The following is a 20,802-nucleotide window of genomic DNA, read 5'->3' on the forward strand; positions in this document are numbered from 1 at the left end:
GCTGCTGCCATGTGGCTTCCTATTCAGGGAGGCGAAGAGGGACAGGAAAGCACAACCCTTAGATGAATGTAATGAGGAAGACTTTTTACATATTGTGGCTATCAACAGTCCTTTTTGGTTCTGTTAAAAGGATGATAGTACTGGAAATGGATGTGATTTTATTTTATTTAAAAAAAAATTTTTTTTTTTTTTTGCTGAAGTTATTCTGTATTTTATCCTCAAATATTAAGAAAGGGTATTAGCAACAGGATTGGTAAGTAGCATGGCAAAGACTCTTACTACTCCTTTGGTGTAGTTGGAGAGCATCATTCTTGCTATCTGCTGAATAATTTATTTTTTGCCTTGTTTGCCTTCTTATCCTTCATTGTTGTATGTTTGCCATACATACATTGCTTTATATTGTAATTCAGTTATATGTATCAGATCTCCCCAACCAGTATATAAACTCCTTGAAGAGAGTCTGAAACTTATTTTGTAATTTCCCTTGGTATATGTAACAGTCCTTTCCATATGGTAGATGTTTAGCAAGTTTTCTTTAGAAATAATGATTACCTGTTTTCACCACTCATGAAGGTACTGTTTTCCTGATGCCTCTTTACTTTAAGTAATAAGTATTTATTTGATTTTCTTTCATACTTTATGTAAGTATAATTGAATCTTTATTTTAGCAATTTTATTAGGTTATTCAAGCTCTTATAAATTAATTCAAAAATTGTTTCTAGTAATGCTTGCTTCTAGCTCATAAGGTGTCCTCTGGTTTGATCTAACCTGAATTGAGGTAATTTTGTAATAATTAGTAGAAAAATATTGTGATTACCCAATTCAGAAATAAATACATATTCTAATAACAACTGTAATGCTGAAATAAACAATTTATTGTGTTGAATATATAAGTAATACAAAACCAGTGTTGATTTTCCTTAGTGCAGTACATTGTAAAACCTGAATTGGTAGGAGATACTATGAAATGAATAAATAAAAATTTGTGAGAGTCAGGGCTTAGATATAAGGCAGTTAAAGACTAACTCACTGCCGTGGAAGTTTGGATAATAGTAACAGGTCATCTTGTTGAAATAGAACTGTACTGTTTATGATAAACCTTTTGTTAAATCTAAGGCTTTAGTGATATTTGATAGATGGGGTTATTATGACTAATCATATCTTAGAAGAAACCATCCTCGCCAATTTTCCAACCTGTTCTGAATTTTTACACTTCAGATAGTTTGGAAATTAATAATACCCTGTCTTTGACATTTTCCTGGTTGTGAGCAGTGGTGAGAATCTTTATTTTAAAGAATATCTTTGAAATAGGAACTTTCAAGAATACTTGCTTCATATACTTCAGTTTCTTGAAAAAAATGATGACGGGTAGAGTGAATTTTCTAACAAGATATGGATATTGTGCTGTCCTAACTTTTTCCTTTCAAAGGAGATCTTTTTATTTGTTTGTTTTGGTGTTGGTAATATCTGGTGCTTATTTATACATTCTTAACACGATTAAGCGGTAGGGTAATATCATGAAACTAGACAGCTAAGTGGCCAATCTATGCATTGAGTCTAGCACTCAGTTTCAGGTCCATTAAAGTGAGTGGGGCCATCTGTTGAGATACAGGGAGAAAACATCATAATTTCTGTTTTTTATACATGCATATTTTAATTTTGTATGCCATATCATATGTTTGTTTTGTCAATTTTATAATATTTAGCATATTAGTAATATAGTACATACCACATTTATAAATAAATAGCCTATTTACCAATAGGAGTTCTTAAGTCAAAATGGTTTGAAGACCACAGTTCTGACCAAGTAGCTGATCACAGGATATTAAGAGGAGAATATGTGATCATTTGAGAGTGATGGGCAAAGGTCCAGTGATAAATAGTAGGAGTTACTAAATACAAATTAAAATATATAGATCAAGGGGCCTATTTATATAGGTTCTTCGTTATAAAACATAAAAATGGCCCCTATAGTTTGTTTTCCAATTTAGGAGGAGTTTTAATAGCTGTAAGTTGAGTACATACAACATTTTAATAGTTTGGAGCAATTTAAGTTTAGGCACAGGTTTTTCACATGTAATGGTTCTTCTTTTCCTGGTTATAGCTGACCTTTATGTAGGACTTTTTTTTATTTAGTAGTGTACTGCTATAAATGTTGGCTTTTTTTTAGGGGATAATATGTTTTTGTCTTTTGTGCCCTGCTGGTGGAGGAAATATAAAATAACTTCTAAAACTTTTAAACAAATTATTATAAATTAGATTATGAGAGACATGTTTTCCAGAGTTCCTAATATTTGTGGGTATTGCTTTTATAGCCAGGAAAAAAATTCTTGAATGAATTAACAGAAATAATTTCTACTATTAAAAACAGTTTACATTGATATTAGTTTTTACAAGAAGAGAGAAGAAAAAAAAAACAGTGAAATACAGGACACACAGCAAGGAAGTATCGCAAATAGGAAGAAAAATGTTACATGACAAGTTAAACTTTTTATAGCAATAACATAAGTGGGATAAATTTACTTTCTACAAGAAGGCATACTACAAAGTTTTTTTCTTCTTTTTCAAAAAGCCTAGTTTATATACTGTATACAAGAGACACATAAACAGAATGATTGAAGGAATTGGAAAATTAAAGAATAGGGACCCAGGCAAATTATAATAGAGAGCAAAAGGGGGTCATAATGTTTCATTTAAAAGAGTTTTTTTAAAAAGTGATAAATGGAACAGATTATAATGGTGAAGTGTGCAAACCATGATGATGACATCATGGATCAGTATGTGTTAAATTACACAGAACTCAAATATAAATGATAAAAAATTGCAAGAAAGAAGGGCATGTGTATGGCTTAGTTGTTTGAGCATCTGGCTCTTGATTTTGCCTCAGGTCATGATCTCAGGGTCCTGGGATCAAGCCCTCTGTCAGGCTCCTTGCTCAGCACGGCATCTGCTTGTCTCTCTCCGTCTACTCCTGCCCCCATTCTCGTGTGCGCTCTCTCTCTCTCTCCAATAAATAAATAAATTGCAGGAAAGAAAGAGAATTATTAGTTCTCAATGGTAGTTTAGAAATTTGAGAGTTCTCTTCTAAATCTGTGACAGATCCACTTATTTTATTCCTATATTCTATATTTTTATTTCAGTTGATGTACAAGACAAATAAAGAGCTCTATATTCTGAAAACAGAAAATATATCTTCTTCATGACTCATGAAGTGTTTATAAAAATTGAAAGAAAATTCAGGTAATTGCAAAGAGTAGGTAGAAATAGGTCATCCTAGATTCTCTGCCCACGGTGAAATGAAATTAGGATGCTGTGTTTTGTTGTCTGATTAAAAAAAAAAAAAACCTGCTTAATGTATTCTGGTTTCAGGAAGATAGTTAAAGAACAGTGTTCAGTAACAAATGTCTCTTGACTATAATGTGCAAGGCATTTTAGTTCAATGTGAGATATAATCCTGAATAAGACTTTGAGCCTTGGAGCTTGTAAGTCAAGGGGTTTCATTATAGAAAGCACATCGGTGGTAAATTACTGGGGATGTAGATATGAAAACCTCTATAATTTCTTTGTAAAGAAACTGTAGAGTTCGTTATGATTATTTTAATTTTCAACAGAAGTACTTAGAGTTACCCAAAAGGAGAAAACTAGGTGGTTGTGGTAGATGGATTGAAAGGTATAGAATGTCTAGAGATCTTGCTTCTTTTTTACCTCTGTCTTCTGTTAGCAGTTCTCTTTCACTAGACAATTCAGTTTTATCCCTCTGGGCGTCAGATTCTTCATATGTAAATGATGAAATTGAAATCAAATATAGAGTTCTTTATACATGTTATTTTTGTGTAGCTGTGAATAAATTGATCAAATAAGTGTTGAGCATTGACTCCTTTTCCGTATGCAGAGGCTAAACTTGTTGGGGAGAAAGACAGACTTACGGTTGCATGCAAGCAGAGGTAGAGATGGAGAAAGAAAACACTGGGAAAGTTTCACAGAGGCGGTATGACACTGAAACTGGTCTGGGAGATAAGACTTTGTCAAGTGAACAAAAAAAGGAGAGTGTTCTAGGCTCAGTAAATAATAGAATGTGTAGAGGCAGGGAAGGGAGTGTTTTACATTTGGGAAACTGCAGTTAGTTCATTTGGCACTTTGTAGTTAGTGTGGATTTATAGAGGAGTAGCAAGATATTAAACACAGAGGTCTGTGGGAGCCAAATTGTAAAAAATGCAGGCTTTACATTAAAGGCAATGATTAACCACGGAAATGGTTTTTTTTAGTGGTGTTGGGCGGTAGCCCTGTAAGATTTAATTGAGATGGATGCAGGGAGAGCAGTTAGGGAACTGGCAGTCCAGGTGAGACATGAGAGAGTCTTAATTAAAGTAATGGCAGTGACAAAGATGGGTAGGTTTTAGAATAGATCTCTAAAATGGGTGAGCTTCACAGCATCTGTGACAGCCCTGGAAGGATATGCAAGATTTAACATGTAAATGTATTTTCCTTCAGAGAGGGTCTACAAATTTCATCAGGTCATAGAAGGGAACTTTTAGGGTAAATACATATTCTAGGGAAAATTGACAGGGTGACATTCGCTATAAGCTATGAAGTTTAAATAATTTTAAATTTTACGTAATTTGTCAGTGACTAATCTAATTTTTTTTTTCACTTTTTATAGTGGACAGGCCAAAATCTCAGCAAGTTCGAACCTCTAGTACAATAAGGCGAACCTCTTCTTTGGATACGATAACAGGACCTTATCTCACAGGACAGTGGCCACGGGATCCTCATGTTCATTACCCTTCATGCATGAAAGATAAAGCTACTCAGGTAAAATAAGCAAATCAAAATCAGTTTTATTACTCTGCAGTTCTTCTGTTTTGATCACATTAAAGAAAATGTAATTTCATAAAATTTTTTCAAATTTAAAATATATTCAACCAAAAAAGGAAGCCATTTCTTTTTTAAACTTTGTTTTTTGTCATTTGGGTTTTAAAAGTTTTAAAATTGGGGTGCCTGGGTGGCTCAGTGGGTTAAGCCGCTGCCTTCGGCTCAGGTCATGATCTCAGGGTCCTGGATTGAGCCCCGCATCAGGCTCTCTGCTCAGCAGGGAGCCTGCTTCCCTCTCTCACTCTGCCTGCCTCTCTGCCTACTTGTGATCTCTCTCTGTCAAATAAATAAAATCTTTAAAAAAAAATAAATAAAAGTTTAAAAATTATTTAGAATTTAATAAATAGCACAGAAGTCTATATTACATGGTTTTTGAGACATAGTTTTAAGAATTGCTTAACAGAAATTAATATAATAACTAGTATCTATATGAGAAAATTATAAATTAGTTTTGGAGAAAAGTTTGCACTGTTCTTGGACATAATTTGTAAAATATTAACACATGGCTTGTCACACTTTTCTACATGTCGAAGGTTCCCCAACCTTTTTGATTTTAGAAGTGTTTCCTTCCAAGTCAGGAAAAAGTCTGAAAACATCTTAATTTATGATTTCTGAGTTCTTGACCATATCTTCATAATAGTAGTTAATCAGCATTGTGAAGAACTAAAAATATAAGAGATGGTTATTGGTGTTAAAGAACTTGGAGCATAGTTAAGAACATAGGTGTTAATTTCTGAAAATCAGTAATAGAAGATAGTATGTAATTAGATGTTTGATGAAGAAAGCACTTCAATGTGAGAGAATCAAAAGGAATGAGAAGATTTGGGGCTTTGTGGATTAGGGAAATGGAAGGATTAGAGCTTCATGTCTGAAGAAAAAAGGGAGAAAATTTTGGACATGATTTATGAGAATCTTTGCAATTTTTGTAATTTTCTCAGCAAGTTGAAACCATGAAATTAGCTTCTTTATCATTCCTCATATCAATTTTGTCTTTGTAATATTTTGTGCTTCTCCCCTGCGCCCCCCGTCTTTTGCTTTCTGTTCTTCATTTTGTGAGGAAAAGATCAGTTGATATGGTATGCAGTGGGATTCTCCAACAGAAATAACTAGCAAAACTTAGATGTAGGCCTGGACACTTAGAAATGGATGCAGGTAATTCAGGATCACCTTTCTGGAGAGGTTGGGTTGACATGTGTGGTAAGTGTAGACATGGAACATAAAGAAAGGTCAAGAGACCAAGGACTTAGTCTTTGGAAATGCACAGAGGGAAAGAAAAAACTAATATATTCATCTGGAAGCACCAGGAAGAGGAGGGAGGGGGTTAACATTTACTGACGATGGATCATGTGCTGTGTGTTTTATATCCTGAGTTTCATTTAATTCTCATAAGAATGTTACAAGATGACACAGACAGGGAAGCTGAGACTCAGGGAGGATAAGTGACTTACTCAGGATCATAAAGCCAGAAAGTGTTGGAGCCAGGTTTCTGACACAAGTTAGTCAGTAATTCTGAGCTTCAGTTTTATGGTGTTTTTAGGATAAATGGAATGCTGTGCGTGCATGTATCACTTAGTTGAGTGACTGGCACTGTACTTCAAGATAAAATCTCTTTTTAGATTTGAAAAAAATCCTACTTTTTATTGATCATGTACTTTATGCAGACACTATTCAGAAAGAGGAGCCAGAAAAAGAGCAAAACCTAAGAGAACTGATAGTCTAGCCTTAGAAGAAAGGGAAAGATGTTCTGAGGAAGAATTGGTAACACTGTCAGGTGCTAAAGAGAAACCATGGAGAAGAAGGGCTCAAGTTAGGAATTCGGGGCACATTATTTTGGAGAGTGTAATATTGATGATATGACAGAGGAGGAAACGCAGATATTGGAGAGTTAAGAAAGCGAGGTAGAGATAGAAAAAAGGGTTTCTTAAGCTTGTCTGTTTCTTTATCTGCATGACGGGGTTAGTGAAGCCTAGCTCATGATAATGTTACATGACTAAATATGATAATATTTGAAAGTGAGTATGTCAATACCTATTGGTAGTAGATACAGTTAAGGTCATTTGTAATGCAAATTTAAATGAAGACCAACATACCATGTACATCTAAGTTAAAATAATAAATGTGTGTTTGTGTGTGTGTTTAAAATATATTTTGTTCTCCCACTTTGACAAATACACCCTATGGACCTTGAACTTTAGGTTTGAACTAAAGTTGGATTCTTCAGACATACATGCCAGAATATGTCTGCATGCGTTGAGCACATCCTGCCTTCTGCACCTAAACCTGTATCTCTTCCTACCCCACACACCATTCTCTTCTCTGAGGGATGGCTTTACACATAACGTTTCAACCACCCCGTCCTCACATCTATGCTTCCTTCATATTTCTTCAGCAAATGAGACCCAGGGTATAGGTTCTTTCAGACCTTGGAGGCAAGGCTACTCTTTTTAGGCAAGGAATTCCTGGGTCTAGATTACCCAGGGCATAGACGGAGGCAGAGGTGTGGGCTCGTGGTGTGTATGTTCTTTTGGACCTATGATCTCTTCACCTGTGAGGAGGGGTATAACTAGAAGAGGACCAGAACAGTTGCCCCTAAAACTTGAGGTCCAGGGCAAAAGTCTGCATGGATCTCCATTTAGATACTTATTTGAGAAAGGACATTGAAAGGAAGGTAAAACAAAAGCCTCATTTTACAGATGAGATACTGAGGCATGGAGAAGTTAAGTAATTTGTTGTTTATATCGCTACTAAATCAAGAGATTTGAACCCAGATTTGGCTGATTCTAAAGCTTTGGCTTTTTCTCCAAATCCCCACTGCCTCTCAGAGCAACCACTAAAGCATATGACACTTAAGTGTAAGAAATGTTCTTGCCCCCAAGCATCTGTTGATTTAATTAAAGATACAAGAGATGAACATATGAATTTTTTTTTTTAATTGCCACATCCATTCTTCTTGGGCTAACTCTTGAGCTCTTAGGGAGGCAAGTAGAAGTTTTTGTTTATTTAGAGGTAAGTCAGTGGAGGGAACGTGTACAGTCTGTTTACTACGGATATTAAATATCGAGGCTGTCTGGTTTTGATGGAGGGTGTCTCTAGTATTTTCTTCCTTTCATATTTCCATATTTCAACTACTGTAGTTATTGAGGGTTAGGAATAAAATTCTTAATGTTTAATGTACTTACACATTGGGCCTTTTAGAAAGAAGTAGCATAGTGTTGTGAAAAATACCATGGACCTTGGAGATGGATCATGTGTTCAAATCAAGGCCCAATCTGAGAGAACCTACCTTCTGGGAGAATGGAAGTTTTTTTATATCTTGATAGAGGTGTTTGTTATGTGGATGAATGTACTTGTCAGAATGTATACAAGTATACACTTGTATATTTTACTATATAACGTCATTTTTAAAATATAGAGCAGTAAACAAATATTGAACTCTAATCAGATGTTTAGGGGTGAAGTATACTGCTGTCTGCAGCTTGCCTTGAAATGAATCAAAAATAAGATCAGTTGATGGACAGGTAGATATATGTTGAGGCAAATAAAGTAAAGTATTATGTATAGAATTTGTTGACATTATGAGTGCTCACTAAGGGGTTTTTTTCAGTGAAGTGGTATGTTAGTAATTTTTTGAATAATATATTGGGGAAATAATCATGGCCCACTAAATTAACTTTCATGTTGTCCAAACTTCACTTTCCTTTTCTATAAATTGAAGTTAGCAATACCCAGTTTGCAGAATCATGCATTTATTCTGAGGACTAAAAGAGAAACAGCTTCACACGTTTATGGCCAGTGAAGACATGGATCATTGCCAGATTATTAGAATAATCTGTATAGCTTAATAGAAATAAAAACTAAAAACCCTTTTGTGGAATTTAATATTACTCTAAGACATTAGCCTTGCAGATACAACCTTTTTTTAAAGAAAAAATTATTGCCAACTCTTAAAATTGAACTTTATAGTTAAGGTTACAGTAATCAGACAGTAATATTTTCTCAGTTTTCACCATATAGTCTAAAGCTTCATCTCTGGATGGATTTAAAGTTCTGAACATGAGCATGTTTTTAAATGAGAAAGTAATGCATATAGTTTTTATGAAGTGGTCAAACAGTGAAATATAGCTTAGAGCAATAATAAAACGTGTTTCTTCTGAATTCCTAGGTATAGTAGCAATGAGGGCTTTTCACAAATATATACATTCTCTCTTCATAGCCCATGGTAGGATTTTACTTCTCTGCCCACGTAAAGTTAAGTTTGGCCATGAAACTTACTATGGGAAGAAGCTTTAAAGAGCTGGTGCACCAAAACAAGACAAATTATATGAAAATAATATGAAAAATATATGACAATGTCCCTGATGAATTTAGATGTAAAAAACCTCAAAAAAAATTAGCAAACCTAATTCAACAATACATTAAAAGGATCATACACCATAAAGAATTTCAAGGGGCCCCTGGGTGGCTCAGTGGGTTAAAGCCTCTGCCTTCGACTCAGGTCATGATCCCGGGACCCTGGGATTGAGCCCCACATCGGGCTCTCTGCTCAGCAGGGAGCCTGCTTCCCTTCCTCTCTCTCTGGCTGCCTCTCTGACTACTTGCGATCTCTGTCAAATAAATGAAATCTTTAATTTTAAAAAAAAAAGGAATTTCAAAATAATGAGTATAGAGACAACGTATTTCAACACAATAAAGGCCATCTCTGCCAAGCCCATACCTAACATCATACTCAATGGTGAAAAACTGAAAACTTCTTAACATCAGGAACAAAATAAGGATGCTCGCTCCACATACTCCACATAGTATTGGACATCTTAGCCAGAGCAATTAGGCAAGAAAAGGAAATAAAAGGCTTCCAAATAGGAAAAGAAGAAGTAACACTGTCACTATTTGCAGATAACATGATGTTATATATAGGAGACCCTGAAAACTCCAAAAGACAGGTAGAACTAATAAATTAATTCAGTATGAAGTTGCAGGATATAATATCAATATACAGAAATTTGTTGTGTTTCTTTATGCTAATAATGTATCAGACATTTTAAGAAAATCGCATTTACAATTGCATCAAGAGAATAAAATAGGTAGGAAAACAACCTAACATAATAAAAATTTTTTTTAAAAAAGGAAATAATCTAACCAAGGAGGTGAAAGACCTGTACACTGAACTATATAAGGCATGGACTAAAGAAATGGAAGAAGACACAGATAAATAGCTATTCTATGCTTATGGATTGGAAGAAGTAATATTGTTAAAATGTTCATATTACCTAAAGCAGTCTACAGATTGAGTGCAATCCCTGTCGAAATTCCGGAGGCATTTTTCACAGAAATAGAACAAACAATCCTAAAATTTATATTGAACCACAAAAGACTCTGAATAGCTAAAGCATCCTGAGAAAAAACAAGCTGGAGACATCATAATTCCTTACTTCAAACTATATTACAATGCTATTATAATTAAAACAGTGAGGTATTGGTGTAAAAACAGACACCTAGATTAGTGGAAGAGAACAGAGCCCGGAAATAAACCCGTGCATATGTAATCATTTGACCACTGAGGAGGAAAGAATATACAATGCGGAAAAGACAAGGCTCCTCAATAAATGATGTTGGGAAAACTGGACCACTATCATATATTATACACAAAAATTTAACTCATATGGACTAATGACTTAAGTGTAAGACCTGAAACCATAAAAAAAATTCTAGAAGAAAACACAGCTTTTTGACATAGGTCTTAGTGACAATTTTTTGAATTTGACATTAAAAGTAAAGGCAACAAAGGCAAAAATAAACAAGTGGGACTACATCAGACTAAAAAGCTTCTGCATAGCAAAGGAAACCATAAACAAAATGAAAAGACGTCCTACTGAACAGGAGAAAATATTTACAAATCATATCCAAAATAGCAAAGAACTTCCATAATTCAATGGCAAAATAACAAACAATCCAGTTAAAAAATGGATAGAAGATCTGAATACACATTTTTCCAAAGAAGGCATTTAGACAACTAGAAGGAATATGAAAAGAAGCTCAGCATCACTAATGATAAGGGAAATGCAATCAAAGCCGCAGTGAGATACCACCTCACACCTGTCAGACTGTTAGGAAAAAAATAAGATAACAAATGTTGGCTAGGATGTGGAAAAAGGGAAATGCTTGTTCATTGTGGGTAGGAATATAAATTGGTGCAGCCACTATGGAAAACAGTATGGAGTTTCTTCAAAAAATTAAAAATAGAACTACCATATCATCCAGCAGTTCTACTTCTGGGTATTTATCCAAAGAAGACAAAACACTAAGCTGAAAACGTACATACACCCCCATGTTCTTTGGACAGTTATTTACAGTAGCCAAGGTGTGGAAGCAATCTAAATGATTATCAGCAGATAGATAGACAAAGAAGTTGTGCTGTGTAGATACAATGGAATATTATTCAGCCATTTAAAAAAAAGAATGAAAGCTTGTCATATACTTCAGTAAAATAAATCAAAGACAAAGATAAACATGATCAAATATGATCTCACGTATATGTAGAATCTTAAAAAAAAAGACACAGATACAAAGAACAGATTGATGGTTGCTGGGAGTTGGGGGGGTGGGTGAAATGGGTGAAAATAAAATTATTTATAAAATAATTTGTCTAGTGGGTATCATGGACCCCATGGCAACTATAGTTACTAATACTGTATTGCATATTTGAAAGTTGGTAAGAAAGAAAATCTTAAAAGTTGTCATTACAAGAAAAAATTCCCATAACTGTGAGTGGTGATGGTGTTAGGATTATTGTGCTGATCCCTTCACAGCATAGACCAATATTGAACCAAGTTTTACACCTAAAGCTAATATAATGCTATATGTCAGTTATATCTCAATAAACTTAACTGGTACATTCATTCTGACAGGAGTAGCATTAAGTGTACTCATTTTACTAATTGTTTTTCTTCTTAAATTGGAAGTGATTCTTTGTGTGAAATGCCATTGCATCATTGAAGTGAATATGTTGTTTTGACTCATTATGTGTAAGATGGTGAATTTCTTTAATAGATTACTTAATAATTGGTCATGACTACATTTTGGAATAAATGCTATTTATGGAGTCCTTTTTAAAAATATACAGTGGCAAATGAAGTGTTTGTTAATATTTATATTTGTTTCAGAATTCAGAAATGAGGTCTAAACTTTTTTCTTTTTCATAATGTAATCCTTAGATTAGTGTCATACTTGCTTCATAAAAAGATTTTGCAAGTTTCCTTCCTTTGTGCTCTGGCACATATGGTGAAAATATCCCAATTATCTGTTATTTGAGTCTGAAAAGATTTTACCTATGAAGCTAATAACTAGTGTGTTTTCAGATTATAACTCTTTAGTAAAGTCTCAATTTTTTCCCATGGCTCTTGGTTTCTGTTTTTTTTTTTTTTTTTAAGATTTTATTTTTATTTGTAAGAGAGTGCTTGCACATAGGGAGGAGGTGGGGAGGGAGAGGGAGAATGAGTCATAAGCAGACTCACACTGAGCACAGATCCTGAGGGAGCCCAACACAGGGCTCAGTCTCAGGACCCTGATAATATGCCCAGAGTGGAAACCAAGACTTGGACATTTAACCAATTGCACCATCCAGGCACCCCTTTGGCTTTTGGTTTCTGTTAGTTTCTGTTTCTTTTGTTCAGTATTTTCATTTGAATATAATCCATTTCATCTAGCCTTTCAAGTATTTTGCATAGTTTCACAAAATATTCTTATATAATTATTTTAATTTCTTGTATTTCTGTAGTTATTTTTTTATTACTTATAATATTGCATATGTGTTTTGAGTAATTAAATTTATTAGGTTATATAGTATTTTTTTAAAAAAGTAATGTATTGAAATTTGTTTTCTTATTTTTCTTTTTCCTAGTTCATTGCTGTCTGACTTTGCTCTATCATTGCCTTACTTCTGCCTTCCTGGAGTGTATATATTTTTTCGCAATTCTAGAGATAAATGCTTAATTTTTGTATGTGTTTCTTGTTCAGTAATATAGGTGTTTTATGTCAAGACTTACTCTCTGAGCTCATTTGTATTTGCAAGATACTGTGTAGTTTCAGTTTTGATATGCTGTTTAGTATATGAGACTTTTTGTTTTATTTTTAATTTCTAAATGGTTAAAATTTTTGAGTAAAAATTTAATTTCTAGCTTTATTGTATTTAGAAAATAGAATTATGTATCTGTGGAAACGTCAGTGAAATTTTCTTTGTGACCTAATATAAGATCTTTTTTTTTTTTATGCTCTTTGGGTATTTGAAAACAAGGCATAGTCTTTACTTCTAGATACAGAATTCATTACATATTAATTCAGCCTTATTAATTATGTTATTCAGTTTCTCTATAGCCCCTTTATATCTGTTTGTTTCATCATAAGCTGGCAATTACTGAATTAAAATTTCTGCTGATGTATGTTTCCAGTGATCATTGCTTTATATATCTTAATAATATGGATGTATAAAGATTTATGTCCATTATATCTTTGTTTTGGTTGGTATTATTTATTATTATTATAGATACTCTGTATCTTGATCCATATTTTTCCCCTGAATTTAACCTTTTCATAATATAAATTAGTATCGAAAACTGTTTCATTTATTAATTTTTTCTTCCATTGGTCAAGAGCTCTGGTTCTGGAAGCAAACTGGTGTTGAATCTTGTCTCCAGCATTTTCCTGCTTTGTAATTCTGGGCAAATCCCTTTATTTCAGTGTCTCACTTCTCTCATTTGTTATTGGGATATTATTGTACCTCATAGGGTTATTGTAAGGGCTAAAATAAGTTAATGTGTTTGAAATGCTGGGAATAGGGACCAACACATTAAATGTCAATAAGTAATTGGTATTATTATTTATATTTACCAGCAGAGAGAGTGAAAGATAGGTGAATGTTTGACTAGTGGCCTTGGCACTGTAAATTCACAGTTAGAAAGGGGATCTTCAAGAGGAAATTTCTTCTTCTTTTCTCCTACCTCTTTCCCATGTTTTTTATTTCTTAGTTTTTGTCTTTTGTCTTTTTGTTCTAGTTAATCTTGCTTATTGCTGGAAATAATTAGCTTTGCACCATTTATTTATTTATTTATTTGTCTGTTTATTTATTTGTTTTGGAGTCCTCTGCCATATTTCCCTATTAGCGAACAATGGTATGGTGAACATGGCAGTTTTTTAAAAATTTCTGATGAGCAAGTGATATGAGAATAGCTTTTACTGTACATAAATCTTTCCACTTTGATATCTAGTCTACTCCCCTCGTTTATTTTCCCTCCAAATTTGGTATCAGAGAAGACTGTAGAATTTTTCTCATTTACCTTTCTATTCTTTGAAGAATAAGAGATGGGATGGTTAGATCCTAAGTGAAATTCTACATATTTTACTTTTATTTTCCAGATGATGTTTTTCTTTGGTATTTTATTTTTTAAAATCGGTTTTCAAAATTTGAAGTAAGAAACATTTAAACATGCCAAAAACACAAAAAATACCATTTTAATTTATTTTTCTTAATTTCATTAGGTTTGAATGTATGGAGTATTATGATCCTAACTCCATGCCAGCATCTTTCTCTAGAAATTTATTTATCTGTTTATTTATTTTTTAAGATTTATTTTATTTTATCTATTTGAGAAAGTGAGAATGAGAGAGAGCATGAGAGGCCTCAGAGAGAGTCAGAGTGAGAAGCAGTCTCCTGGCTGAGCAGAGAGCCTGATGTGGGACTTGATTCTGGGACTCCAGGATGATGACCTGAGCTAAAGGCATTCACTTAATCAAATGAGCCACCTAGGTGTCACCAGAAATCTATTGATTGATTGACTGATTTATAGAGATGGCGCGGTCAGAGGGAGAGGGAGAGAGAGAATCTTTTTTTTTTTTTTTAAATATTTTATTAGTTTATTTAACAGAGAGAGACAGATCACAAGTAGACAGAGAGGCATGCGGGGGGGACGGGGGACAGGCTCCCTGCTGAGCAGAGAGCCTGATGTGGGGCTCTCGATCCCAGGACCCTGAGATCATGACCTGAGCCGAAGGCAGAGGTTTAACCCACTGAGCTACCCAGGTGCCCCGAGAGAGAGAATCTTAAGCAGGCTCCATGCCCAGTGCAGAGCCCGATGGGGAGGGGGACTCCATCTTACAACCTTGAACTGAAATTAGAGTCAGGTACTTAACTGACCGAGCCATCCAGGCATTCCTATTTTTATTTATTTTTAAGTATCAGATCTGGAGTAAGTACTTTGCATTTGGCTTTAGCCATAATCAATAAAATTAGCAACTCTAAACTAAAATACATAAATTTTGTGCTATTGAAATTACATTTAAAATAATCTGTCCTTTTCCTCCTTCTGTGAAAGGAGCTTGGCTGGGGGAGGAATTGAATCAAAGGCATGGATGATATACCTCAAATAGTAATACATATGAACGAGAACTTTCAGTTTTACCACTGATCAAAAACTCATTTCCTGACCAGAAGTCATGCTTAATACAGTTGTTTGGGTTTCCTGTGTCCTTGTTAAACAAGTTTGTTTAAGAAACAGCAGTTGATGGAACTATTTTGGGGAGTAGGAGGCTTCTTTGCAAATGGAAACAAGTCTAAAGATTTGGCCGTTTTGGCCTCTTAGATTGTGTTCCAGGGACCCAAGTTGTTATTTTTACTGGGCTGGTCCCTAACTGGCTGTTGAGTGAATGTATAAAGAGTCCTTCCTGTTGAAGATCACCTTTACTTTCTCTTTTAGCTATTGGCTAATTCAGAGTCAGAGGATTGTATAATCCTAAGAGTTTTGACAGTCCACATGAAAGTAGTCATGTTCCTAACTTAGGGAGTAATATTTTTGGTTGCCAAAGGAAAATACTCAGCTTTATTGATGAAAAACTAAAGTCCATGGCTAAAATATTTAATATTCATTATTTTCAAACACTAGTTCTAAAATTATCAGAAACTCAAAGTACTACTTATTAATATTTTTTAAAGATTTTATTTATTTATTTGACAGACAGCAAGAGAGGGAACACAAGCCGGGGGAGGGGCAAAGGGAGAGGGAGAAGCAGGCTCCCCGCTGAATAAGGAACCCAGGGATGCAGGGCTCCATCCCCGGACTCTGGATCATGATCTGAATCAAAGACAGATGCTCAATGACTGAGCCACCCAGGCGCCCCTCTACTTAATAATTTTTATTTTTGTTTTTTTAAGATTTTATTTATTTATTTGACAGACAGTGATCACAAGTAGACAGGCAGGCAGGCAGAGAGAGGGGGGAAGCAGGCTCCCTGCTGAGCAGAGAACCCGATGCGGGGCTCAATCCCAGGACTCCGGGATCATGACCAGAGCCGAAGGCAGAAGCTCAACCCACTGAGCCACCCAGGTGCCCCCTACTTAATAATTTTTAATAGATAGTAAATTCATTTTATTTAAAAGTAAAAGGTTTTTAGTGAAGAGCCTCCCCCATACTCATATTATCCATCTACTTGGGTTTCTTCCCATTACCAGAAACATTTGCCTGGTAACAGAATTAAACTCCTTTCCTTAGTCACTTCCACCATACCTATATCCCTAATTTAGCTGTAGGTAAAATTATGAAGTAGGTTGTATTTATTTGGAACAACCCTGTTACTCTATCATACTGACCTTTGTAATCTGGTACATTGGCTCTCGTCCTTTTATAACTTCTAACCTATCACTTTTCTGTCAAAAATCCTGTAATAGTAATAAATAATTAATATTTACTTAGAGAATGTTAGTGACATTAAGCTTTAAGAACTTAAGAATTAAGTCAATAGCTAAGGGCATATATGGTATGAGAAAGCAACATGCCTTTCAACTTATTAATAACTATTTTGTATAAATGAATGATTGGGATAGGATCTGTCACATTCCCAGGAAACTTTAGTATGAACTGAGTGAATTAGTATAAACTGAATGAGTTTTCATTGCTGTTGGAATTCTCATAGCTTTTAGGAAATACCACTGGTACCTACTGCAGTGAGGATTACATAAAATAATCCATGTTAAGCTTCTAGCACATATCTAGGACATGGTAGATATTGGTAAATGTTAGTTTGCTTTGTATTAGAATCTATAATATTTTTCTGTCAGGAAGCTTTAATTTAATGATAGTGAATTAAGTGACAGAGAAAGTCATTATTACTAATGTCAACAATTGATATGCAATTATAAGCATTAAGTTTGAAGTGGTAGGAGATGGCATAGGAATTACACAGATAGCTCTGCCTCATGATAAGGGTCTGAAACAATAAATAGTTTCTGGTAGGTCAGGATTCACTCAGTCCTAAGTAGCTATTGTTGTCTACTGCGCAGTCTTAACCAATAAGAAATGGCAGTTCAGATTGGTGGGTCCATTTATGGGAAAGTGGAGATTGTTAAGGAAACGTCTTCTTTCCTCATGACTTAGATATCCTATTGATGATAGTCATGCAATCAGTTGAGCACTGTTAGTTTTTATGACTTTGGAATAGTGTGGAAATATTTTTGGATGATATCTCGTAGTCATTTATGTTGCTGATTTTCTGTCAGGTGTGAAAGATTTTTGTTTAAATATTAAAAGCTATCAAGAAGCAACAAAGGTAGTTTATTTCTTGGATAATTCAGATTCTCCAATGTGATTGTTAAATATATTATTTAAAGTGTTAGAGTATATTATTTTTTAAAAAGTTTTGAAATCCAGCAACCAAGGTAAATTGTAATTTAGAAGATTGTAACACCAAAGAATTAATACATTCTAATGCTCTCTAAAAGCCGAAAATTAGATCTCCTCATTTGATTTTAAATTCCTTCTCAATATTAGTGATAGAACATGTCAGAAAGGGTATTATTGTTAGGTACAAATACCAAGTAATAAATTGAAATATTGTTTATACTTTTAATTCCTCACATAACCATCCGCTTTTAGTTAAAGTGGAAGCCTGTTATTTGTGGAGAGTCTATTAGTAACTCTGTTTCTATAGGAAGCCAGAGAATAGTATTTTCATTGTACACTTTATGTTATGTCTTTAATTTTTTTGTTAAATGTTCTCAGCATGACTTGAGAAACCTAACTGGATAGATTATTAATGTACGGTCCCTTCTGGCCTCTTCTATTCAATTACTTGACTAGTGCCTCTATGTGACTTGAAACTTGGCAAGAAAAGTGTAACAGAAAATATCAGTTATTTTTGAGAAAATGCAAATAATGCTTGAGACTTTTGGATTCAGCAATACATGGCTTTTCTTTGAATTGAAAAATGAGGCTGATTTATAATTGCCTCTTTGACTTAACTATTTTCGGAACTGTTTTACTGAGATATAATTTATATACCAAACAGTTCACCTATTAAAAGTATACAGTTCAGTGGTTCTTAATATATTAAATTCAGGGTTGTGCAACCATTGCCATAATCAATTTTAGAATATTTTCATCACTCTAAAAAGAAACCACTGTACTCATTAGCAGTCACTCACGGTTCTCCCTGAATCCTCTTTCTCTCAGCCATAGACACACACAAATCTACTTTCTGCCTCTATAGGTTTGTACATTCTGAACAGATAATATAAATGGACTCACACAATATGGAGCCTTTGGTATCTGCTTTCTTTTACTGAGTATAGTATTTCTAAGGTTCATCCATACTATACCATGTATCAGTATTTTATCCCTTTTTATCGCTAACTAATATTCCAGGGTATTTAATAAAATTTATTTCTACATTCATGAGTTCATGTACTGCTGTGAACATTTGTGTACACCTTTTTGTGTGGACACATGTTTTTGTTTCTCTGGGAATTACTGGATCATATGTTAGCTCTGTTGTTTAACTTTTTCAGGAGAACATTTTTATAGATTTTTTTTTTCTCTTACATAATCAAAGTGTACCGTGAAAGCCATAACTGAACTGAATTATAACTTCCTGTCAGTATTTTCATCAATAACTTTCCACTAATATTTCTGAGAATTTGACATTTCAGTGACCTTCACTTTTCAGTTACTCTAAACATAAAATGTTCCTGCTTACCTGAAGTCTCTAACTCTGTTCCTATTGCTGATAGTTGGTAATCTGTGTTTAGACCCTTGGAATTTGGAAAAAACCCTAATCCCCACAGAAGAGACCAGTCTAATGTAATGTATAGTGCCATTCTAACTTACATGTAATTTATGGGTAACCTGTCTTCCAAAATAGATTTGACATTTATATCTAAAGTTAGGAGGGCTTTCTCATTGTAGATATATAGCCATACTTACCAATCCTGTAGCATAGCACTATTAATTTTTTTAAATGCTGTTTCTAATTTTGAAAACAGTAGTCATTGTAGAAAATTTAGAAAATACAAAAAAATCACAGAATAAGTTGCCTGTATTGCTAATATCCAGACATAGCTATTTTTTAACAATGTGATATATATAATTTTATATCTTGATTATTTACCCTTAAAAAATCAATTTAAAAGTAGAATTCAGATGATATGATAGGTAGTGTTTTTTAATCTTTTTAATAAGTCATAGCCTTTTCCCATGACACTAAATATTCCTAAGCGTGGTTTTAAGTCTTTTTTTTCTCTGATTTTTTTCTCATTCAGCCAAAGAAAAAATTTATGGATTTACCATAGCATTATCTAGAATTCTCACTACTATTTATAGTTTGAAATGTCTCTCTCTAGTCTTTTTCTCTTTGTGTGTATTTGCTTACTAAAGTGGGATTGTAGTCCATATAATATTTTATATTGTAAGACTGTGCCACAGTTTTTCATTTCTCTACTGATAGACATTTAATGTATTTCCAGTGCATCTCTGGGTGCACATCTCAGGTTAATTCTTAGGAATAGAATTACTGTGAATATTTTGAAGGTTTTTGGCACATTTATGATTGCTTTTTCTCAAATTAGCATTTCTTACAGAGTAAGGCATATTATTTCATTTTATCATATGGAACACAGATGCAATACTTGATTTCTGTGGTATTTCCTGTTTTCAGAACTTGCAATTCACCAACTCCTCTCCCCCCTCACCTTAAACTTAAGAAATACACCTTCTTAAATCTTCTGAATAAGTTCCTTGGTACTAATCTGGAAAGTCACAAACCATTACTTCACAGATTATCATTCAGTTGTGTTTTGAGCATATTGAGGCCCAATTAAAGTAGATAGCAAATGTTATGCATTTTGCTTAAATACTCAGGCATGTTAACCCTTGCTAGGGACTACTGTTTAAGGTTCCTCAGTGATGAAAAATTTCTCCCTATCAATGTAACTTTCCACGTGGCTCCAAATGATATTTACATTAGTTTATGTTAATTTCCAAACATGTAATTATATGCAAATTGATATTATACTCGTTAATTGATATTAGCCTCTAAGAAAAATGAGTGGATATATGGTTAGTCTGGGACCTTGAGTGCAGAATCTATTTCTTACTCATTTTTTTAAAAGATTTTATTTATTTATTTGACAGACAGAAGTCACAAGTAAGCAGAGAGGCAGGCAGAGAGAGTGGGGGAGGCAGGCTCCCTGCCGAGCAGAGAGCCCATGGGGCTTGATCCCAAGACCCTGGGATCATGACCTGAGTGGAAGGCAGAGGCTTTAACCCACTGAGCCACCCAGGCGCCCCTATTTCTTATTCATTTTTATATTCTTACTCTAATAATGGTTTTCAGACTTAAGCTAGCATCATCATCATCTGGATATCTTGTTAGAACATGGGTTGCTGAGCTTTATCTAAGAATACCAGATTTAGTAATTCTGGGATTGACCCTGAGAATTTACATCTCTAACATGATTTCTGATGAGGCTGATGCTGCTTGTCCACAGACCACACTATTGAAACTGGTCTAACCTAATGAGCACATAACTTGCTGTGTAGTTGAAGTGTGATAAAAATATTTGAGCATGTAAGTGCTGCTGTCACTGAATTTCTAAAGCTTTTTCAGCTGAAC

At 34.2% G+C, this 20,802-nt stretch overlaps 1 protein-coding gene across 1 annotated transcript in view; it reads left to right on the plus strand.

Moving 5' to 3' along the window:
• GLCCI1 (glucocorticoid induced 1) overlaps positions 1-20,802 on the plus strand; it is a 129,380-nt gene that overhangs the window by 58,149 nt on the left and 50,429 nt on the right. Inside the window, exon 3 of the mRNA XM_045089726.1 lies at positions 4,661-4,812. Coding sequence (XP_044945661.1) covers positions 4,661-4,812 — 152 coding nt within the window. The remainder of the gene's footprint in view (positions 1-4,660; positions 4,813-20,802) is intronic.

This window comes from Mustela putorius, unplaced genomic scaffold (genome assembly GCF_011764305.1).
Source record: "Mustela putorius furo isolate JIRA1106 unplaced genomic scaffold, ASM1176430v1.1 tig00003845_pilon_pilon_pilon, whole genome shotgun sequence".
NCBI classification, from domain to species: domain Eukaryota; kingdom Metazoa; phylum Chordata; class Mammalia; order Carnivora; family Mustelidae; genus Mustela; species Mustela putorius.